The sequence below is a fragment of the Eulemur rufifrons genome, chromosome 23 (assembly GCF_041146395.1).
Source record: "Eulemur rufifrons isolate Redbay chromosome 23, OSU_ERuf_1, whole genome shotgun sequence".
Taxonomy (NCBI): domain Eukaryota; kingdom Metazoa; phylum Chordata; class Mammalia; order Primates; family Lemuridae; genus Eulemur; species Eulemur rufifrons.
This window is the reverse complement of record NC_091005.1, coordinates 3641960-3666349: the sequence shown is the minus strand read 5'-3', so window position 1 is coordinate 3666349 and position 24390 is coordinate 3641960. Positions and strand designations below refer to the sequence as shown.

General features: G+C 40.3%; 1 protein-coding gene across 3 annotated transcripts; it reads right to left on the bottom strand.

Annotated features, from left to right (window-relative positions):
- Positions 1–2412: 2412 nt before the first annotated feature.
- On the bottom strand, positions 2413–24219 carry OGFOD1 (2-oxoglutarate and iron dependent oxygenase domain containing 1). 3 transcript variants are annotated; one of them, XM_069497880.1, is made up of 13 exons: positions 24042–24219; positions 22043–22188; positions 18031–18077; positions 15341–15441; positions 11850–11966; positions 10842–10933; positions 10508–10636; positions 10107–10220; positions 8826–8905; positions 8242–8540; positions 4900–5022; positions 4297–4355; positions 2413–3471 (listed from the first exon to the last, which is right to left on the bottom strand). In XM_069497880.1, exons 1-13 carry the CDS (start codon positions 24193–24195, stop codon positions 3310–3312), a joined length of 1623 nt encoding a protein of 540 aa, XP_069353981.1. In that variant the 5' UTR covers positions 24196–24219; the 3' UTR covers positions 2413–3309. The 3 variants fall into 3 exon arrangements, with proteins under 3 accessions (XP_069353981.1, XP_069353982.1, XP_069353984.1); XM_069497881.1 differs by having other exon boundaries at positions 22043–22185; XM_069497883.1 differs by lacking the exon at positions 10107–10220.
- Positions 24220–24390: the final 171 nt, after the last annotated feature.

Genomic DNA, 24390 nt, shown 5'->3' with positions numbered 1-24390 from the left:
ACCCAGGGGAAGGTGAAGCAGTTTCAGGCCCAGGCCCAGACGCTGATTCGTGCCAACAAGATGAGCCAGTAGGTAAGTGACAGTGCGTGTGAGCTACTAAGTATGGCTGCTGCATTTTGGTCCCCCCAAATTTTGGACAAGAATTTGTGGCTCACCCCAACTGGAACACAGGGAAGGGAATTCTGGGAAATGAAGTTCAGTCTAGCCAAGTTGATACATTACAAAGCCACCAGTGGTTGTCACAGGATGGTGGGATTTCAGGTGATCTTCACTTTATATTTTACATGTTAATTCCTCACAATGAGCATGTATTGGTTATATAATCTGTATATAAAGCTATTCTCTTTGGGGAGGAAAAAAATCTTCTTTTAGTAAAGGGAGTTATAAGAATTTAAGGCTCATTATTAAGAATTAAGAGAAAGAGGCATATCGTATCTCAGGCAGGTGAACATCATAGCTTTTATCTGAAAGAGGTATAAAAAGAAGCCATGTTTTAATTCTTCTTTTGTCTTGTAACAGTTGTTGACATTGGTCCCAGGCCCTAAACAGTAATCAAGATGAAGAATGAAATACTAATGAAAACCAGCTCTCACTGTAGCTTCAGTGCCGAAAAGCAACCCGCATGTTGCACCATCCTTCATAGTCCAAGAGGTGCTGTTGTAGATGATGTAACTGACAACACCAGAGTTGGGCTCTTGGGGATTCTCTCCCCTCACATACCCAAATCCCTTTCTATAGTGTATAGAAGATTCTGTGTGGACAGACCATAGACATACTGAGATAAAGGACAAACTAATAAGCACATTTTAACACTTGTATAGTATTCTAAGATTCAGACCCAGTTCTCTAGACATAGAAAAGTTGGGTGGCCTTGGATGGTACCTACAGCCATGAGTCTCAAACTATGAATATTTTGCAAGCTTGGCACACATGATGGTTTCACCTATCAGCACTTTCCCTTGGGTCTTCCTGGGACTGTGCCACTGACAGGCTGTTAACTATAATCTCACTCCTTACCCCACTCGTAAAAACACATCAGAGAGCAGGTGAGTGAAAGTGATATTATAGAGATGACCTTCTGTCTGCTGGAACTTAGAAAAGGCAAGTTTTGAAATTAACCACTAGTGACAAAGTTTATTTGCAGTCCCAGTTGAGTGTTACTACACTGTGGTTAAAAAATTGTGGTCTCCATGCATGTAAAATAGTTCATTACCATGTGGGTGTGGCAAGACAGTATTAGAACTAGTTACTTCTTTTTACCTCATCATTTAAAATTTAGTGTTTGTTTTATAACATAGTATTATTTTAGAGCTAACATTACTACATGTGTAAAATGTATAGATAAATATCCATATAAAGGGCATACATGCTAAAATTTTTTTTACTGATTGGGATGTATAATCAAAAAATTTTAGAAATCATCAACCTAAAAGAAAGTGAAACTCATTCTCATTTAATTGCAAACTTCATAGAAGAATTAGTACTCAAAGTTTTAGGAGATGAGAGTGGTTAAGAAGTTTAAAGGCCCAGTGTTTTTTTTTTTCCTATTAATTAGTAAAACCCACACTAAAAGCTACTACAAAAGCTAGAAATAAACGTATAAAAGAGAAAGGAAACAGGGAGACAGTATTGGGATGGAAGGAGAACAACATCTTTCATCCACCCACGCACACCAACCCCCCCCACCCCACAGGTAGTTGTAACTACTTTGCAACAGTTCAGGAAAAAAATGTAACAAAATGGACAGCCTCCTGGCATTTTGATTGGCTTTTAGCATTTGGTCTTTTAAAAAAAGGCAATTAGTTTTATAGTTCTGCAGTCCCCAGCCCCCAGGGCCATGGCCTGTTAGGAACCCTGCCGCACAGCAGGTAAGCCTGTGCTGTGAGCCCTGGGCTGGGCGAGGGACCGAAGTTTCAGTTGTATTTACAACTAACTACTCCCCACCATTCGCATCACCACATAAGCTCTGCCTCCTGTCAGATCAGTGGCAGCATCAGATTCTCACAGGAGCTCGAACCCTCCTATGAACTGCACATACAAGGGATCTGGGTTGCGGCTCCTTATGGGGATCTAATGCCTGATGATCTGAGGTGGAGCTAAGGTGGTGACGCTAGCACTGGGGAGCAGCTGCAAATACAAATTATCATTAGCAGAGACGTGTGACTGCACAATAAATGTAATGCATTTGAATCATCCCCAAACCATCCCTCTGCACCGCCCCCGCCCCGCCCAGTCCGTGGAAAAATTGTCTGCCATGAAACCAGTCCCTGGTGCCAAAAAGGTTGGGGACCGCTGCTATAGTTGACCCTACAGTATTTAGGAAAATGAAAGCCACATGTGAAACTAGAATCATTTAATTATTCACAAGCCACAACTCTAGGATGGAAACGCAGTGGGTACCTGGAAATGACTACACATGGCAATAAGCAGCTTATCTTCTTTATTAACCAGAAGATTCTTGGGGCTATGTGGTTTGTGGTTTTAGGCCAGACCTTTTCCAAGGGAATAGATAGTACACATCATCTAAGTCTACACTGTCATGTGAGAATCACAGTGGAACAAAGCCATAGGCAGTGGGAAGCAGCATAATGACTCACTGTGTCACAACCCTAAGGTGCAGCATGAACAGGTTGTAAGATTCTGTAATTTTCTAAACCAGTATGATTGGGAAGAACAAAATCTGCAATCATTTATGAGTTAAAAAAAAATCACTGGGAACACGATGAACCTCGAAGACTTTATGCTCAGTGAAATAAGCCATTAACAAAAGGATAAATACTGTATGATTCCACTTACATGAGGAGCACAAGTAGTTAGTAGACACAAAAGTAGAATGGTTGTTGCTAGGGGCAGGGGAGAGTTGGGAGATACTGTTTAATGGGAAGATGGAAAAGTTCTAGAGATGGATTGTGGTGATGATTGCACAATAATGTGAATGTACTTAATGCCATTGAACTGTATATTTAAAGATAGTCAAGCTGATAAATTTTATGTTATAAATATTTTACCACAATAAAAGAAATAAAAACAAATCATTGAAATTTTAAAAAGTCACTGAAGAAATTGATATGAAAAAAGAACTCAATGTTAAAAAAAAACAACTTTTTTTAAAATCAAGAAATAAGTACATATCTCCAAGCTCAAGGTCTAGGTTGAAGACTAATCACTGAGTCCTATTAAAGGGCAACTAGCTTTAAGAACACTGTCAGATAAGCGACCATGTACCTCTGCTTCACTCCATGCCCGGCGGTTCCAGACTTCCCAGTACTGATGAAGCGTCCTGTTGTTGTTCAGCTTTGCCTGGTCCTGTCATTCATAATAGATGAATGAAAAGTCCCAGAAACCTGTTCTGTTTGGGAAGGTTTTCTTTTGTTCTAGGCTTCGGTGGTTAATATGCTTGACGAATTTCAAAGTCTCTCTATCTCTGTAGACCAATGCCAAAGAATTGTTTTCTGGATTCACTGTTAGCAGCTGAAATAGACAAATACGATGACACATCAGAACACAGAGCTTATTCTCAACTCTTTAAGGATTCACCATTGGATGGTTTCCATGTCAAGTACCTAAACTGGGGATAGGAGGTCCTCTGAAAGATCCTTTACTAAGGGAAGAGCTTTTGTTCTGGCTATTAAGACACATTCCAACAAGCTCTATTCTAACAAATACCCAGAAAAGTTTTACCTAGTGGCCGGGCGCGGTGGCTCACGCCTGTAATCCTAGCACTCTGGGAGGCCGAGGCGGGTGGATTGCTCGAGGTCAGGAGTTCGAGACCAGCCTGAGCAAGAGCGAGACCTTGTCTCTACTAAAAATAGAAAGAAATTATCTGGCCAACGAAAAATATATAGAGAAAAAAATTAGCCGGGCGTGGTGGCGCATGCCTGTAGTCCCAGCTACTCGGGAGGCTGAGGCAGTAGGATCGCTTAAGTCCAGGAGTTTGAGGTTGCTGTGAGCTAGGCTGATGCCACGGCACTCTAGCCCGGCCAACAGAGCAAGACTCTGTCAAAAAAAAAAAAAGTTTTACCTATTGCAATTATTTCTTACTGAAAGATTTGTGGGAATGCACCACATGGCTCTTCATTTGGAATTTCTCAGGAAGGTAGAATAAATGCTTAGTGATCACCATTTAGCATCTTTATTCCTTGCTATTTTCAGATAGAAATTAGAACCACTGCCAGGCAGATCAACATGGATTTATCAGCTAAAGACACTGGTAGAATATCATAAAAATTTGGTCTCTGAAGAATGAAAGCTTTCTCATAAACTAAAAAGGATAGTTTGCTATCAGAAGCAACTTACCTCTTCATCTTCACCTTTAGCAATGTAGGAAGTAAAGCCACCAAACTCTGGCTCCCAGCCTTAGAAGGGGAAAACAAACAGCACTGAGAAAGCTCTGTCACTGCAAGAGTTACATCATCATCTTAAATCACTGACCCCACACTGCCTGACAGGAAGGGATCTGGGAGTTTAGCAGTAACCAACTCTACGACTGCTGAGCTTGAATTTATCATCTAGCTTATCAAGGATTCCCTTTCCCCTAAATGCCTAATTTCCTGAGACAGCTGAACAGGCTCATTTCAATGAACTCTGAATAAGAAAATTAAATGCTAAATTATACCAAGAAGGGCAATTATTAATACATAAAAGCTGTAGGCCTGGGGGGATACTTAGGGGAAAATTATGGCACCGTTCATGTCCCCATTCCCTAGTCCAGATATAAATCCTACTTTGAATTGGGAGACTGAAATTCATGACCCCCAAGATCCCTTCCAACTTTAAGATCCTATAATCTGAGATTCTGGCCCAGGCAAATTACTTCTGAATTGTACAGCTGGAGAGGTCACAGGGGAGAGACTGCCCCTCCTAAGGGAGCAATTTGCTGCTTTCCTTCCTCCCTCTTACCTTCACAGCCACAGTAGAGAATTAAATCCAGGGCAAATTCAGTCTTGCCGTTGTCATGGATTAAAGTGTAGTGACCGGTCTTCCAATGCCTCAGTTCTCCTTGGCATGTGGGAACACTTACTTCTAAGAAAAAAACAACAGAATAAGGACTAGAAAATTGAAAAAATAACTTTGATACACCTGGTAGATTGCAAGGGAATGATATTTAGGAAGGATACAGCAATAATGGGAAATCATTCCCATAAACCTTCAGCTGATCTCCTGTTCCACCAATCCAGCCTTATAAATGATTGTCAGAAATTACCACATCTGACTATTTGGGGGTAAAAAGTTGAATTTCAGCTTATCTCAGATGGAATAGATTTAGTTGCAAAAAATAAAACATGAGTATTACTTTATCTAATCTTGGAGTAGAGAGGGTATTTCTCAGCTTATCACCACCAAAAGCAGAAAGCATGAAAGGCAAAGATAGATCTGATTACTAAAACATTCTATAAAACTTAAAATATGCTGAACAAAATTAAAAAGCCAGCTGTTACAACCTGTAGAACAGGGGGTAATACTGCTATATATAACATTTTTTTATAATTCGTAAGAAAATGACAAAAAGCCCAAAAGAAAAATATACAGAGGCCATGACAGGCAATTCCTGAAAAAAAAAATTGATCGGGGAAAAATGTACAACCATGTGCCATTAACTAACCAAAGGCAAATGCTATGTTCACCTGTAGTATAAGCAAAGTTGCAAAAGAAAACATGATCATTATTTGCTAGGAAGAAGGAAAATATCATGTACAATGCTGGTGGGAGATTGGCAGGTTTGGGGGAGGGCAATTGCCTCAAAATTTTGATCAGTCTTTGATGTATCCCCTGTGTTTCTAAGAAGCCATTCGGAAGAAATAATGGATGCATCCTCATTTGTTATGATGGTGAAGAACTGGGAAAAAATCTAAATGCTCAACGCAGGACTGGTGAAGGTCATTTGATGCAGTAGCTTGCAGGCATTAAAAATTACACTTCGAACAGTGGTTTCCAAAACTTTTAGCTGTGGAATACATTCTTGAAATAAAAGGTTTTAGAAATGGAATGATGGAAAGCAGATATTTGTAAAACTGCTTTGGTTGGGGGAGGCAAGGGTTTCCTAACTGAGGGAGGTGTGCAGACCTATTATATTGCTATAAAGGATGTACAATGATGAAAAAGAGGTTTATGAAATAGAAGTTTGTGAAATATTAAGTGGCAAAAAGATTACAGAACAATATATATGGTATCAGCCCATTAAAAAATGTATGTGTATATAAACACACCCCCACCCCTACATAAGTGTGTCTGTGTATATGCCTACATAGCAAAAAAGACCGCAAGGATATATTCTAAATGTTAATGTGGCCACCTGTAGATGATTATTATTTTCTTTTCATTTATTTGTTTTCCAAACATTCTGAAATTGAGAGTTATTTTCATGTTATTTATTTATTTTTTTTTTTGAGACAGAGTCTCACTCTGTTGCCCAGGCTAGAGTGAGTGCCGTGGCGTCAGCCTAGCTCACAGCAACCTCAAACTCCTGGGCTTAAGTGATCCTCCTGTCTCAGCCTCCCGAGTAGCGGGGACTACAGGCATGCACCACCATGCCCGGCTAATTTTTTCTGTATGTATATTTTTAGCTGTCCATATAATTTCTTTCTATTTTTAGTAGAGATGGGGTCTCGCTCTTGCTCAGGCTGGTCTCGAACTCCTGAGCTCAAACGATCCGCCCACCTCGGCCTCCCAGAGTGCTAGGATTACAGGCATGAGCCACCGCGCCCGGCCTTTATGTTATTTTTTAAAAAAACCTTAAAATTACCAGGTCTGTAATGGTTCTGGTTATCTCACTAGATGTGCCCTGCTTATGCCAACATTTAACACTGCTACATGCCCAGCAACTGTACAGCTTTTATTAATAACAATTAAAAAAAAAAAAAACCTTATAGCTCTTCTTTTAGATGGTAAACTTTGTAAATAGTAATTTTCTCATTCACTTTTGTATTCCCCACTCTGTTTTGGCCCAGGACTTTATATACAGCAGACGCTCAATAATAGAATACAGCATCTTTTGGTTGCCCATATAGACTTTTCTCCCAAGTTGCAGGTTCCCATGAAAATGAAGCCAAAAAGGAACAGAAGTGGACAAATTTTGTTACAAAGCTCTAGAGACTCCATGGATCCTCACCCGGACTCCTTTTAGGGTCTAGGAATAGATGCCAGTGTCAATTATCAAGGAAAATAATCTTTCAAAGAAAGGCTATCCTGTGTATTGAATAGCACAGAAAAAGCCACCTGGGTCTGGTTTTTCAAAATATTTGTGGTGACCCAAGTGACAGGCTAGTGAGTTTTGGGAGGCCACAGAATGAGTTATGTTGCTTTCAGTTAGCATCTCACACTGCTGATTTTGTTACCACAGGTATTTACCCCCTATCTCGGCTCTCCTAACTGCACAGGGTCCTTCTCAAGAAATTAGAGTGGAAGCAGGGGGCAGTAAAACTGAGGAGAGGAACCAGGTAAAAGATTTTCTAATCTGACTCAGTAAGTGCTAAGACATCTAAGCTGAATTTGTAGTTATTCAGTTAATGGTGCCAAAATTCTCACAGGAGTATTACCTCTTACATTTCCTGTATTTTTCTTTTCCACCTTCTTTGTAATGATTAAACTTCCTCTACTTGTAATAATTTCCTTCTACTTATTTGTCCAAATTCAAGCAAGTTTTCTTAGGCTATTATTGGTCCTTAATAGAAATAAGCTGCTAACCTTCCTCTCCTTTATGTTCTTGTGTTTTGGAGTAATTTTAGGCCAGTTATTTTCCTCTCTGCCTCTTGTACTATTCTTAGCCTAATAAAATGTACTAGCTGTTCTTCCTAGTAGAATGCTCTTCCCACAGATCCTTCTTGTCGTTCAGATCTGAGCTTAAATGGCAGCACCTTGGAGATGCTTTTCTAGATCACCCTAAGAGGCCACTCAGTCATCCTTGTCATACAACGCTATCACAATGCTCTGCATAGCACTTACCATTACTTGATGTTTTCAGTGATAAGAGGCATGATTGCTGCGTGCCTCTGACCAGGCACAGTGGCATGCAGCAATCCTCAGGCAGAGGTACGTAAGAGGTGGATGTGTGTGTACACGTCTAATCTGTCTTCTACTAGAATGTAAGCTCCCAGAGATCAGAGACCTTATCTGTTTTGTTCTCTAGCTCCTAAAATAGGGCTTAGTGCATAGTAGATGCTCAAGAAATATTTGTTGAATGAATAAATGATTGAATGATGAATGGTGAATGGTAAATAAGGACAAATCCTAACAACAGCTTACCTTTCTTTGTTTCGTTTTCCTCTGGCTCTGGGCCTGTCTGTTGGCTGCTGTTGCTGACGGCTGCCTGATTATTCTCTGGCTCAGAGGAGCTATGGCTAGTCCCTTCTTCAGTGCTAGCAGTAGCAGAGGCTGCTGCTTCCTCTTTTTTATCATCAATCTCATCTTCTGAAGGGGCCAAGAAGTGAAGCTTCAGGCCTGTGAAGTTGGAGAGCAGCAAGAACAGTGCCTCGGAGCGAAATAACTCCATGCAGTCCTTCAGTATATCAGGAAGCTTACTCTCCTCAGCTTTCTCATAAAACCTGAAAAACAGCATTGTCAGTTGTTCATCAAAGCCACAGATGTAAAATTACTCATGGAATAAAAGTGGATTGTTAGCTTTGTACCTCTCTTCCTCAATCTTGGTATAGCTTACTAATGCCTAAGTTATAATCTCACAGTAGTGAGATTTTGTTAGGGCCTTCTGCTGGATGTCCCTGGGAACAAAACATCATCAGGGCAAATGTTCTATTACTGGAGGAGAGCCCTGCAGAGAAAGAGGTGGGTGCTGAATACAGAGGCAAATAATCTCAGATGATGGGTTCTACCTTTTGTTAGGGGGACCTCGGCTGCTCCATTCCACATCTCCTTTCTCCAAGGCCTCACAGACCTTTGCAAATTTCTCAGGCTGAAAAATGAGCAAATACAAAAGAAGTCAGCAAATCTTGCTGTGACCCCACACTGCTTTGGCAGGTACAGCAGCTCTGCAGAACATAAACCTAGCTGATCCGTAAAAGGTCGGCTGACTCGCACTGCTTTCACACATGGCCTCTTCCTGCTGTGGTGAAGCAGGGCAAACACTGCATAGATTGTCACTTGCTTAAGCTAAGAGACCCGAGTGCCATTTTGGACCATTCCCTTACGTAGTTGTATATCTTGCGTTAAATTGCTAAACCTCCCAGTTTCCAGTATTTGTAAAATAAGGATCATTAACATAGACTTTTTAACTTACGAGATGTTGTGAGGAAAAAAATTAAACTGCATTCCAGTCACTGTCATTACAATGAAAATCTCTGTATGACAACTCCGATTCTCTAGGCCTCAGCTTGTTCCCTTATCTAATAAGCATTCTACATTCCAAAAGTTAGGTACAATATAAGAAGCTGTTTAATCTATTAAAATATTCTCCACAAGAGGCTTTACATTTATTTATTTAATGCAGTTTCCCAAGAAGTCTTATCAGCCATAAATATGTGAAAAGGAAAGATTCCACAGCATAGTTTAAGCTCAATTAATACGGTTAAATAAATTTACCATAACACTTGTCAAAATCTTAATATGCTAATGTCAGCAATACAATTCTGAGAGAGACAGAGATAGTATGTAGTATCTCTCAACCTTTTTTCATGGAGGAATAACTCTTGGGACTATGATTCCATGGGACCCATGGTGAAACACCATACGAGCCTAAGTTATCTCATTTGGCCCTCACAACAACTCTGCAATGAAGGCAAGGCAGGTATTATCCCAGTATAACTGCTGATGAAATAAATACTCAGAGTGAGTTTGTGATTTGCTCAGGTTATGAATAACTCCCTCTCTGGGTGGAAGCTTCTGTGTGTGTGTGTGTGTGTGTGTGTGTGTTTACTATTAAGACTCTAGAAACTGGGAAATACCCAAGGGTGAACTCTTAATCCACAAAGCAAATAACTGATACCAATGGGAGCTATCATCATCCTTTCTATATTTTATTTGAAGAAGGGAATGACATGAACATTCTAACCAGGAACAAAACAAAAATAAAAACTCCCCAGTGATGCCTATTCATTTGTTCAGGAAGCAAAACTGCATGCCACACAAGATATATAGAACAGGATATGCTAGCCTACCTTAAGAAACTCCTTCAGGAGAATTTCAGAACTTTCTTCAAACTCTTCTTGAATTTGAACTTGGTAATCCATGTCCAGATAAGTAGGGTTGATCCAATCATATAAAATTTCATGCTTACAAAGAAGCAGCAGATGTAAAAGTTAATAATTCCTATTGGTTTTGTTCTTACATCATTTCACACTAGTAAAATACATGCAAATCCTCACTTTATAAGCTTCTATTAAACATAGAATTTAATAGGAAAATTTTGCCTGAGAAAGACACTATCAAAAGTGTAAGAAAAGTAAGAGGGGCAAGCTCAAAGTCTAGGTTCTTTATCAGGGAACAGTTAATTTTAAAATCAGAAAAACAAATGATATGCTATAGCTCCTAAGATAAGGATACCAGCAATTATCCTTACATCTTGTGGGATGTGAGGGCTACGAGGTATGATGGGTTCAAAGTAGTTGGGAGGTCTGGTCAGTGAAGGACCATGAAACCAGCCGCTTATAGACAAACGTGACTTTTCTTCAGAGAGGACTTCAGACACCTGAAAAAATGAGTCCGGCAACACATCAACACAAAGAATAAGGAGGGACATCACCAGCCAATGCATGTTAATTTCAGGGCCCTCTACACTAAATGTTAAAACAATCTTGTGAGATAATGAGTCTAACAGGAAGCTGTCATGTTTAGATAATGGGTAACTAAAAAGCACAATCCTTAGTACTCTATTTGCGGCTTACAATCTTTACCTGGTGAAAGGACACTGGAGACACTTCAAAGAAAACCAGTTTGTTCCACGAAGGGATAAGAGACTTGACAATCTGCTTCGGCTGAAAGTGTTCTGCACCAGGAGAGAACACATCCATAAACGTGGCTCATTATCATTAACCACTTCCAGGCTGCCTCATTTCACTCTTGACAATTCCCAAATTTCTGAGGGTATCTAGATGTACCATCTAGATCCTGAAATACCACACCCTTCCATCTGTCTCTCTCATACTTGCTAGTTTTGACTAGAAGGCATCTGTTCTTGCTATACTATCCATCTATTATTGAGGAGGGCTGGAATAAGTTCTCAAGGTTTCCTGGAGTCAAACATTCAAAAAAACCTTGACTTTCTGTCCAATGGACTGGTCTTGGCAGATTCATAGCCACAGGCAGCTTTTTTTTTTTTTTTTTTTGAGACAGAGTCTCTGTTGCCCGGGCTAGAGTGTTGTGGCACAAGCCCAGCTCACACAAACTTCAAATTCCTGGGCTCAAGCGATCCTCCTGCCTCAGTCCCCTGAGTGGCTGGGACTATAGGCCTGCACCACCATGTCTGGCTAATTTTTCTATTTTTAGTAGAGATGAGGTCTCGCTCTTGCTCAGGCTGGTCTCGAACTCCAGAGCTCAAGCAATCCTCCTGCCTCGGCCTCCCAGAGTGCTAGGATTATAGGCGTGAGCCACCGTGCCCAGCCCACAGGCAGCTTTGTAAGCGCTCTACCCTTCCATGATCAGTATTCAAAAGTAGGGCCTGAGTATTTCTCATTTTAAAATGATTCTGTATCTCTGGAGTAATGACAATTTTAAGTATAACTTAAAAAGGCAGTTGACAGGGCTGGCATTAATTCCTCCTGAGGTAGGATATAATAATATAATGAATGGCTTCTATTTCCTTTGGGGAGCACAGACACTGTAGATAAGAATGGTGATACTGAAGCAACTCAGCTTTAATTCAAAAGTGGCCACTGGTGGTGAAGAGCATGTCCCTGTCTTACCATCGATGCTGTACAGGTCCAGGGTGCCACCAAAGCTCCTGTCCCAGGAAGGAACCAGGTACAAAATGAAGGCTATCCGGCGCCCTTCCAACTCATCGTCATGGCAGAGTAGGGCATCTGCAATAGTTTAAGGCACACATTAGATCCCTGTGCAGACAATGAGCAGCTGACATCTGACTCTGCATTTAATATCAGTTCATGTGACATTCATCTGTAATGTTAGTTCCAGCTTTAAATGTCCTCCAGCTTCAAAATGACACATTTCTTCTCTTCTGTAAGTATCTAAAGAAAACTCAGTCAATATAGAAAAGTCTAAAAACACTGAAGAGCGCATGTATAGATAAATCCAGATATAATCACTATTTTTGTATATATTCTTCCAGCATTTTTCTTATATAAATGTATTTACTTTTTTTAAAAAAATGACATACCACAGTGATTGTGGCCTGCTTTTTAAATTACATGGCAAGTGTCTTTCCATATCAATATACACACTTTATATCACTTTTAATGGCTGTGGTTATTCTACTATATGGATTATGAATTTACCTTCTTCCTCCCTTTAATCAATTTCGTATTTGTTAAGTTGTTTCCATTTTTGGCTTTTATAAAGAATGTTTAATGAACATTATTGTATGTGGATCTTTTTGTACACTAATTTCTTGAGCTAAATTTTTAAAAGCATTTGGTTGGGCTAAACAAGGTAGTCGGTCCATGCAAGGTTAGACAGGGAGGGAATGCTATGGTGAACTGAGACTGTTTACACGTGCAGGGATTGTTTCAATAAATAAAAAAATTGAAGATAATGGGAACCAGGCTTTTCACTGTTGAAAAAGGGAATTACAAATATGGAAAAGGAGAAATCTAGAATGAACCCTGTGGTGTTAACTGGAACTAGAGGAATCAGTGTGAATTCTGTTTCCTGTATCCCTATCTATAGTTATATAGACAGAGAAATACAAATGTCAGTGTATGTGTGCATCTGTGTGTATATGCATATGCATACATATATTTACTACCTCTTTCCACTGGAAGGGTCTGGAAGCAGTGACACCCTAATAGCAAAGACAATTAAGAGTCAAGAGCTTGACTTTTAAGTATCATTCTTCACTCAAAGGAACCCCAGGGTTTTTTTTGAAGAATGGCCAACTCCAGGACATTCTAGTTCCTGAGCACGGAAAATACAAGATAAGCCTGGAAAACCTTGTTTTGCTAAAAGTAAGAAGTAAAAGAATGATGGGGATGTAGCAAAAAGACATAGAAGTCAGTTGGAAGGGGCTCTTGTTGATCGAATCAAGGATAGTAATGGATAACAGCCCATTACATAAATGGTAATCCATAAATCCATACCAATATAAATGAGTAAGTGGGGAGAGAGAAAGGTTTCTTTATAGTGGAATGTGACAAATAATAAATGTAGAGAAATGATTGTATTATAAAATCACCATTTGGCAACCTTGCTAAATTATATAATAGTAATAATGTAGCAAGAAACATCAGAGAATGCCAAAACAAGTGAATCAAAGTTTGGTGGGAAATGGAATATTTATGTAATATCCCCACAAAATACATACTGACATAGGGAAAGAGAGCAGTGGAAAATCCTTATGTCAGCTACCACCTTAATCAAGTGATCTAAGTTATCACTAATAATGTGACACACAGAAACTGTGTGCCACCTGATAGGATGCAGTGAAAAGAACACAGCATTAATTCTGTGATATTCCTGCCAAAAACATATGGCCTGGATCTAATCGTGAGGAAACATCAGACAAACTCAAACTGTGAAAATTTTACAAAATAACTTGTCTTTAAATCTTCAGAAGCACTAGGATTACGAAAGTCCAGTAAAGACAGAGGAAGTGTTCTAGACTGAGGGAGACTGAAGAGATGTGATAAATGCAACGTGCAATCCTAGACTGGATCCTTCTGCTATCAAGACCAAATAATGAAACTTGAACGGAGCCTGTGGATTATATGAGAATAATATATCAACGTTAATTTCCGATTTTGATAGTTTATTACTATTACATAGGAGAATGTTCTTGTTGTAGGAATGACTAAAGTGTTCAGGGGTCATGGGACATCATGACAACAACCTACTCTGAAGTAAAACAGGAAATAAATTATTTGCATATGCTTGCTGCTTTTCTATAAATTGGAAATTACTTCAAATTAAGAAGAAAAATAATAATGGGAAATGAAGGTATACAATTTGGGTTTTGTACGTATCACCAAATCATCCTCCAAAAGTTGTTAGCAATTTATACTTCCCCAGGACAGTGTATGAGAACAAACCTAAATCAAAATTTTATTTATTAAATCAAAAAAACCACTTTTCCTCATAGGCGAAAAACCAAACTTGTTTTCAAAAAACATTTATGGGGCCAGCCTCAGTGGCTCACACCTGTAATCCCAGCACTTTGAGAAGGTGACGCAGGACTGCTTGAGCTCAGGAGCTCTAGCCTGGGTGACAGAGCGAGGCCTTTTCTCTAAAAAAAAAATTAAAAAACAACATTTATATGCTCAGAAAGGGAACTGGAAGGATATACCCCAAACTGATGACAATGGATATTTCTGAAGAGAAGGTGAGGCAGGGAGAAGGTGAAGGAGACTTTCATGGTTTATACCATTTACCTGCATATTGCTTGAATTTTTCCCCTTAAAAATGTATTTATTTATTACCTTCAAAATAAAAAAGAAGACAAAATAGCACTGAAGGAGATGGTAGTTTCTTAGGAAGTCTTAGAACAGAGTTTATATTAGTAATATCGTCTCTGGATTTCCTGATACTTTATGCAAAGTTGGTGTATATGTGTATAATGAGCATTTTCCTGATAATATGGTCAATAGCTTTCATCGTATGCCCAAAGAGAACCACTGCTTATACCTTGCAATAGGGTGGCAATTTCTGTATATGAACTGGGTCATTATTAGGAAGATCTTGATTCTTTGCAGAGACATTTAGTCTAGTATTTTGGTACAGTGATGCTATCTTTCCATCATTGTTGAGTTAAAGCCTTTAAATCTTACAGACATCAGGATTTTTTTTTTTTTAAGAGACGAGGTCTTGCTGTGTTGCCCAGGCTGGAGTGCAGTGGCATGATCATAGCTCACTGCAGCCTTGAACTCCTGTGCTAAAACAATCCTTCCACCTCAGCCTCCCAAGTAGCTAGGCTTGTGCTACCAAGCTGGCTAATTTTTTAATTTTTGTAGAGACAGGGTTTTGCTCTGTTGCCGAGGCTGTTCTCAGACTCCTGGCCTCAAGCGATCCTTCTGCCTCAGCCTCCCAAGTGCCTGGGACTATAGGTGTGTGATACCATACCAAGTTAATTTTTTCTATTTTTTTGTGAGATGGGTTCTCACTCTTGCTCAGGCTGGTCTTGAACTCTTGGCCTCAAGTAATTCTCCACCTTGGCCTCGCAAAGCACTGGGATTACAGGCATGAGCCATTGCATCAGGCCCTGACATCAGGACTTGGTCTTCCTTACCGGTGAATTCATATTTAGCACAGGACATGTCAATAGTTGATTCCAGGTCAATTTCAGAAATGTCAGAAAGCCAGGTCCGGAAATCTTCAAACAGAATTTTCCTAGAAAAGTAAATAAAAGATAACTTGTTATGCCAATGTGGGCTCTGTTTGAATCTAGGCCACAACTGTTCTTTCCTAGAGGTCACATTTTATTCAACAGATCCATTCTCAGGTCTCATTTAAGAGATCCTGAGAAATATTTCTCAGTTTACACTTGAATAGTTTAAGACTCGTATTTTCAGCGAAATAAATGTAAATCTCTATCTACTATGGCATATTTTTGTTCTAATGCTTCCTTTTATATTTTCAGTATTCTCTTCCTCCTAAATTTTTTTTTTCTTTTTGAGACAAGGTCTTGCTCTGTCACCCAGGCTAGAACTCATGGGCTCAAGCAGTCCTGCCTCAGCCTCTCAAAGTCCTGGGATTATATGTGTGAGCCACCACATCTGGCCTCATAAATGTTTTTTTTGAAAACAAGTTTGGTTTTTCACCTACAAGGAAAAGTGGGGTTTTTTTTGATTTAATAAATACAATTTTGATTTAGGTTTGCTAGAGTGCAGTGGTGTCATCGCAGCTCACAGCAACCTCAAATTTGGGCTCAACCAATTCCTCCTGCCTCAGCCTCCTAAGTAGCTGGGACTACAGGTGTGTGCCACCACGCCCACCCAATTTTTCCTATTTTTTGTAGAGATGGGGTCTTGCTCTTGCTCAGGCTGGTCTCAAACTCCTGGCCTCAAGCAATCTTCCACCTCGGCCTCCCAAAGTGCTGGGATTACAGGCTTGAGCCACGGGGCCCGGCCCCTCCTAAATTTAAAGTATGCACTATCATGGCAGCAGTTTGGCCTTTGTCATAACAACTTATCATACCAATATTCTATTCCAAATTACTGATTTTCAGACATGTTTTCCAGCACTGAAATGGAAAGCTCAATTGTTTTTCTTTACATACTTTACTTCACTTCTAATACCAAATGTGTGGGTTTTTTCCCCACACTGACCAGTTCTCTGACACTAGCTGGGTATCCTACAATTCAATTCTGACACTATCTACCATGGGTTGGCACAAGTTAAGGGCTTAGTCCCATAAGACTGCCACTGCCCCACCCCCTGCAAACACACACACCAATTGTTAAGTCCAGCATTAACAGAAAAAACTCCAAACCCTGCAAAATAATTTAAAGAGGATTTATTTTGAGCCGAGTATGTGTGACCGACAGCCTGAAGTACATAGTTTCAAGAGGTTCTGAGAAAATGTGCTTGAGGTAGCCAGATTACAGTTTGGTTTCATACAATCATGGAGACAGGAATTACATGTAAAATAATAAATCAGTATGTGGAAGGTGCCTATTGGTTTGGCCTAAAAATGCAGCACATCTTGAAGGGATTTATAGGCTATAGGGGTTTAAAGATTCTTTGATTCCTAATCAGTTAAATAAATGAAGCTTTGCCTAAAGACATGGAATGTTTTAAGATAAGGAAGTTTGTTAACCAGAGACAAGCCACCCACATATACCCAGACTCAACTCATTGGTTAAGTAAACTGATGGCCTGAAGGTATGGTTTAACCCTTGTCTTGCCTGGCCATAGGCCTGTTTTTTTTGTTGTTGTTGTTTGTTTGTTTTGAGATAGAGTCTCGCTTTGTTGCCTGGGCTAGAGTGAGTGTTGCGGTATCAGCCTAGGTCACAGCAACCTCAAACTCCTGACCTCAAGCAATCCTCCCGCCTCAGCCTCCCAGAGTGCTAGGATTACAGGCGTGAGCCACCACGCCTGGCCCATAGGGCTGTTAATGATTTAGTATCTTACTGTTACAAATGAGAACAATGGCCCTCCAAGTAAGCCAGAGTCATAAGGTGTTTTGGTGTCCCATGGATACTAAAATTCTTGAGTTGTTTTTCAGAAACCCCCATGGATGGAAAAAGCAGATAGGGAGAACTAAGGAACTGAACTCTGATCTCCATTCTTTGTTCTAAATTTCTGCCTGAGGGGCCTGTCCCAGGATCCTAACATTCCTCTCACTAATGCAGGAATGTCTGAATCCACCTATGACCCCTCCATTTCAAGATATCCACCTTTTTGGGCCAGGCCAATGTATTACTTCCACTTATTGATTTACAATTTTGCCTGCCTTTAAAAACCCTGGCTTGTAAGCCATTGGGGAGTTTGGGCCTTACGCATTAGCTGCTCATATTCCCTGCATGGTGCCCTGCAATAAAGATGCCCCTTTCTCCAGCTGTAACTCTGAGCTTCGTATCTGGCTTTATTGCACCAGCTAAGCGGACTCTTTTGCTCGGTAAAACTAGAATGCCTCAGAACTCAGGAAAACTGGTTTATTATAAAAGGACACAACATGGGAATAGCCAGATGGAACTGCCCATCCAACAGGTGGAAAATGGTATCTTCAGTGTTAATTTGTGTTTTCTTGGTTACTAACAATGTAGAACACTTTATCATTGAGAACTTGAGTCTTGGAATCAGACAGACTTGGGTTTGTATCCTAGTTTCCTTAATTTTAAGCTAGGGAAACGTAATTTCTCAGTCTGTAAAATAGGATAATAATGTCAACAACGATTACATGACATAACATTTAAAGCACTTAACTAGTTTGCCTGGCACATATTAGGCATCCAACAAATATGATTACTTGCTTACCTTAAGGCAGAGATATGAGGCTCTCTTCTCTTCTTCAAATCATCAGACTTGATCATGAAATAAGAAAAAAACAGGATTTTCTTCATATATTAGACACACAGAAGACAGTAGTTTAGTGAGTTACTCTGGCAGTATAGCATTGTAGTTAAGGGCCTAGACTATGAAGCCAGACTGCCTAAGTTTGACAAAGGGCCATTTGGTGGCTCTGTGACTTCGGCAAGTTATTTAGCCTTTCTGCCTTATTCACTGAACAAATACTTAAGTAGTTATTATAGTAAAGTTTATATGCTCGTTGAGGGAGGTAGACAACAAACACAAAAAGTGTTAGTATAAAGAAGGTGGTAAGTATATAAGGGAAAAAAACCGCAGGGAAAGAAGGATGGGGAGTACTAAGAAGGGGAGGGATTTGCAATTATAAACAGGGTGGCCAAGGCAGACTTCAGTGAGATGAAGCAAAGACTTGAAGGAGGCTGGGAAGTATGGCAAGGGAATATCAGGCACAAAGCATTCGAGGCCCTGAGTGTGAACGCATGCCTGGCCTCTTCGAGCTATTTGCAGGGGACTATGTGGCTAGAGCAGACACTGAGGGGGAGAGCAGTAGGAGATTAGGCCAAAGGGGTAATGGGCACCTTGGAGCCTTTCTACATATTTTGGCTTTTACTCCAAGAAACGAGGAGCCATTGGAGTTTTTGAGCAAAGGAGTAACATTTTTTTGAGATAAAATTCACATAACATAAAATTTACCATTTTAACCCTTTGAAATTGAAAGTGTGCAATTCAGTAGATTTTAGTATATTACAATGTTGGGTAACATCAGCACTATTTAATTCCAGAACTTTTTAACATTCCAAAAAGAACCCCTCCCCCTGTACCCAGTAGGCAATCACTCTCATCATCTCCTCACCCTAGCTCCTGGCAACCAATAATCTACTTTTTGGCTAAATGTATTTGCCTATTCTAGATATTACATATAATTGGAGTCATACAATGTGTAGCCTTTTGTGACTGGCTTCTTTCACTTAGCATAATGTTTTCAAGGTTCATCCATGTTGCAGCAGTTGCCAGTACTTCATTCCTTTTCATGGCCGAATAATATTCCACTGTGTGGGCATACCACATTTTATACATTTTGGTGTTTATCCACTCATCAGTTGATGGACATTTGGGTTGTTTCCACTTTTTGGCTATGATAATGCTGCCATGAACACCTGTGTTTTTATGTAAACACATGTTTTTCAATTCTCTTGGCTCCACTTACATTTTAAAAGAACATGATGACCGTGACTGTGCAGGTGGGTGAGGGTAGAAGGGAAACTGGATGATACACTAATAGAATAACCATGGTGAGAGACAGACAGCTCAGACCAGGTGTTGGCTGTTGGCAGTGGAAATGGTAAGAAGTGGGTTTTTCTGGATATACAATTATGTGTCACTTAACAACAGGACATATTCTGATAAATTCGTTAAGAGATTTCTCATTGTTGGAACATCATGGAGCATACTTACACAAACCTAGAGGCCATAGCCTATTACACACCTAGGCTATATGATAGCGTAGCCTATTGCTTCTAGGCTACAAACCTGTATAGCATGTTACTGTACTGAATACTGTAGGCAATAACACAATGGTAAGCATTTGTGTATCTAAACACAGAAAAGGTACAGTAAAAATGAGGTATTATAATCTTTTGGGACCACCACTGTATATGTAGTCCATTGTTGACAGAAATGTTGTTATGCAGTGCCTGCCAGTATTATGAAAGTAGAGACAGAATCTCCCAATGGACTAGATACAAGATGTAGGAGAGGAATCAAGGATGACCTCATTTTTGGCATGAGCCACTGGAAACATTATGTTGCCATTAACTGAGATGGGGAAAACTGCAGGAGGAGCACATTTAGGGGGAGAAGACCAGGAGTTTAGTCTTGGACTTAAATGTGAGACACTTACTGGAGATCCAAGAGGAGCGGCAAAGCCATGAGACTCCATGGATATTTGTGTACCATAGGAAGCGGTCCAAGGATTAAGCCCTAGAGTACTCTATCATTAAGAAGTCAGGTAGAAGAGGAAGACCTAGCAAAGGAAACTAAGAAGAAATAGCCAGTGGGTAGAAGAAAAACCAGGAGAGCATGGTAACTTGAAAGTAATGTGAAAAAATGTCTCCAGGAGGAAGGAGAGATATAGTAGGACAAATACTGCTGGTAGGTCAAGGAAGGACTAAAAACTGGTGATCAGATTTACTAATGTGGAGGTTACAAGTGACCTTGACAAGTGTAGTTTCAGCAGAGATGTAGAGGTGAAAGCCTGATTAAAGTGGGCTTACCAAGAGACTGGAAGGAGAGGAATTTAAGACAATACAGACAACTCTTACAAGGAATTCTGCTGTTAAGGGGAGCAGCAGAATGGGGTGGTAACTGAAGGGGAAAGTTAGGTCAAGAACTTTACTTTTTCTTATGATGAGAAGAATAGTTATTTTGTACCTTAAAGGGAATAATCCAGAGGGAAGGAAAAACTGATAGTTTCCTCATCTATTAAACAGAAAGAGCAATACACTTCTTTCTTGGGTTGTTATGAAGAATTAATAAATATAGAATATTGGGCCACTACTAATGACAAACTTGGTTGGGGGGTTGGAAGATGTCAGAGACCTAATTATCAAGTGAATTCATACCACAAACAAAGAAAGGGATATGGATGAGAACTGAAGGGGCAGGAGACTGAGAACAGGTTTTATATCTGCTGTCTTAGGGTGAAGAGGTCCCATTCAAAGGTGATCAAGGTCAAGATCACCAAACTGCTGTGCCAAAGTAATGTGGATCCAAAGTAATGGCTGCTCCTTTTTTTATTTAATCACCCAGGGCCCTTTTTATTATCTTGCCTCTCATCTACTTCACAATGAAGTATTTTCGCCTCCCAAATTGCATTAAGTAAAAACCACCTCGATGTCTCAATTTTAGTAATCAGAGATGCGCGTAGCCCTAAATCAATAAGAGGCCAAGTGTTTAATAATTACAAAGGCAGACACCTGAGGGTTTTAATTAACCTGTGTAATCTTACTATAGATAATTTAATTTTCATTAGACTTCCTGAATTATTAAGAGTCACGTCATTCATGTATTTAACCTAGTTAATTTAATCATATGTATAAAGTCCAAAGACACACAGATTGGGAAAGGGTGGGATACAACCAGCTGACCAGACGATCAGCTCTAGTGTAAAAGACTAAAAGAGAGAGAAATCTGTTATTTACTCTTATCCCAGATAAAATCAAATGGGAAAATGCAAAGAAAACAAAATAATTCATCTTCTTCATCTTTATTTTATTTTTTTGCAATTTTGAGCACTGATGTCCTTGAGGTTTTTCTAACGGATTTCTAAGAGTGATGTACTCTATCTACTAAAAAATATATCCCCAAACTGGGGAAACCAATGTCCTTTTAATATATTTCTATACCTAGATTGGGTTGTATCTTCTAAGAGTAGAAAAACCTAAAAAGATAGTCTTTTCTGCCAAATTATAGTAAACTTTTCACCAAAAAAAGAATGGATTTAACTCTCTGCAGGACATACTGCAATGCAGAACATACTGTCATACATCAAGCCACCTAAAACAAAGACATGAACTCAAAATTTTAAATCGTAATTATCTTCCAATGTACAACTCTCTTTCATTTTACCACTCCCCCAAATGTACTTAACTTCTTTGTTTATAATGTACTTACTCACTGGGTTAATTTATTTCTTGACTATCTCTGTCACCATCCATTACCACCCCTATTTTTTCAAAGTCTTACAGGGCAGGAGTTGTCAAAGTCTCCCATATAATAATTATGGCAGCTAACACATAGTTAACACTCAGTGAGCTTAGGTTAAATGAAAGAATGCTTTTAACAATGTCAAGGGGAGGACCTTCCAAGGCAAATCCAACCTAAAACTTCTAAAGGTATTGAGTGATTTTATAGACAAAGAATTTCTGAGGTGGAAGAGCTAATGTGACAGGGGAATAAATACCTGCTGGAACTTATATAAATCATTATACTTTTCATGGAAGTCCAAGTTCAAAAGTTCCTTCTGAAGCTCTTCCAAGAAGTCTTGGCTTTGAATGAAATTTGGGATCTCGCAGTGAAGAAAAGGGTCCATGTCCATGACAATGGCTTCTGTTGGAAGGAAAACATTATCTATGGCTTTTTCCTCATTTGTATTTTATTTCTGACGCCCAAGTTACACAGCAGAAAGAATACAAAAGAAGATGGTCATGAATTTGGGGGAATCTAACACTTAAGGTCTAAGATTTGGGGGAAGATTTATGAGCTCTCCTCTTCCTTCCTTACCCACTCAATGCTACTTTTTAGAGATATTGTGCTTAAAATACTAGTCCTTAAGATGAGTACAAGTGATGCCACTAAACCAGGGTTCGTACTCTTTTTTTTTTTTTTTTTTTTGCGTTTCAATGATTATTTATTGAATTGAATGTAATTTAGATTCTTAATTCATTTTTCCCCAAACTTACAGTACAAAATTCAATGAGAGTAGCAACACTGGCTTGTAATTTCTCTTTAATCATGTTTTTCTTCTCCCAAGTTAGTGTTGGAGGGATTTACTATATACCATATACATATATTTTTAAATCAATTCAGGCATAACTACCTCTAATTCCTTGATTTCTACCCCAATGTTTTACTCGCTGCCTCTGACGGGCTAGATTACCACCCCTGTAATAATTACCACCTACCAGGTGCCAGGCCAGTGGCGCTTTACAGGCATTATCTCATTTCATCTTCCCCACAACTCTAAGGTCGACATCATCACTATACCCATCCTACAGATGAAGAAACTGAGAAGTCTCTTGAGAGCACAGAGCTTGCACTTCAAACATTAAGCTCTCACTTTCTATGTGCATCCACCGCACCCGGGACTCACCTCCTCAAAGCACTTCACCACTAAAACGAAAATCAGGCCAAACTTTAGAAGGGAACGCACGACACATTATCTTACAAGGTGATATCTGAAGTTGAGGTTGGAATCGTTCGATGTAGGTTCTTTCCCTTGGTCAAAAGGCATTTATTTTCATAAGTTGTTCAGTTGAACTACAGGCACGTAAAAAAAAACGGGCAAGCTCAGCAGCCTGATACCCGGCAGCTCACAGGAAATGCTCTGGGCTAGACTGCCTCGGGACCACGGAGCATTACCTTTAGAGGAAAAATTACATAGGCCACTCAAATATTTGTCCAAATGCTTATTTTTTGTTTTGTTTTGTTGGAGACAGAGTCTCGCTCTGTCGCCCCGGGTAGCGTGCCATGGCGTGATGACACTCACTGCAACCTCAATCTCCTGGGCTCAAGCGACCCTCCTGCCTCAGCCTCTCGAGTAGCTGGGACTGCAGGCGTGCGTGTGCCACCGCACCCGGCTAATTTTTTCTATTTTTGTTAAAGACGGGGTCTCGTTCTTGTTCAGGCTGCTCTCGAACTCCTGTCCTCAAGCGATCCTCCCGCCTCGGCCTCCCAGAGTGCTAAGATTATGCGGGAGCCACCGCGCGCCCGGCCTCCAAATGTTTATTCGTCCCTACTCAGGGAAACGCTTATCGACGCCTACAAACGTATTAATCCTGTTCAGCATCTTTCCGAGGTACATACTGTTAACTACCTCATTTTACTTAAGAAGGAACTGAAGTTTAAAGAAGTTAAATCCATTGCCCAACGACGCAAAATCAGCGGAGAGGATTCTAGCTCACTGATATCTGATTCTAGAATTCACCTACCAACTTGTATGCCCTCTACTTGCCCAAACTCTCCGGCCCATGTTTCTTCCTCTCCTCAGGTTTCTAAATTCAAACCGAATTTGGAATGAAAGGGAGCAGCAGCCGAGACAGGCGGTCAGAGGTGGCCAAAGTCCTCAATGAGCCTCTGTCTCCCCGGCGGCCTCGCTGCCCAGGGCTCGGCTCTGTTCCCAGGTCTTCTTCAGAGGCCCCAGAACCCTACGCGGCGGCTGCTCCCTCACAGCGCCCGGTTACCGTGACTGAACTGCGTCCTGCGGCTCCAGGCCTCTGCCACCTGCTTTTTCAAAGTTTCCTCCGTGACGGCGGCCGAAAACTCCGCCATCACCTCCTTCTTTCCCTTTTTTCCCACCCGGGCAGGGCCGGGCTCAGCTGGCCGTTTCCCACTCATCTCCTCATAAGGTATACAGCCACGCCACACTGAGGAAGAGGCCGCTTTCCTAAGGAGACTACAATCCCCAGAATGCCCCAGTGTTACCCAATGGGAAGTACCAAAGTAAGAGGAGGCGGAACCTGTGCCTGACTTACCAATGGAGGCTTCAGATATTGCAGCCATCTCACTAGCGATTGGTCCAATGGCTCTTGG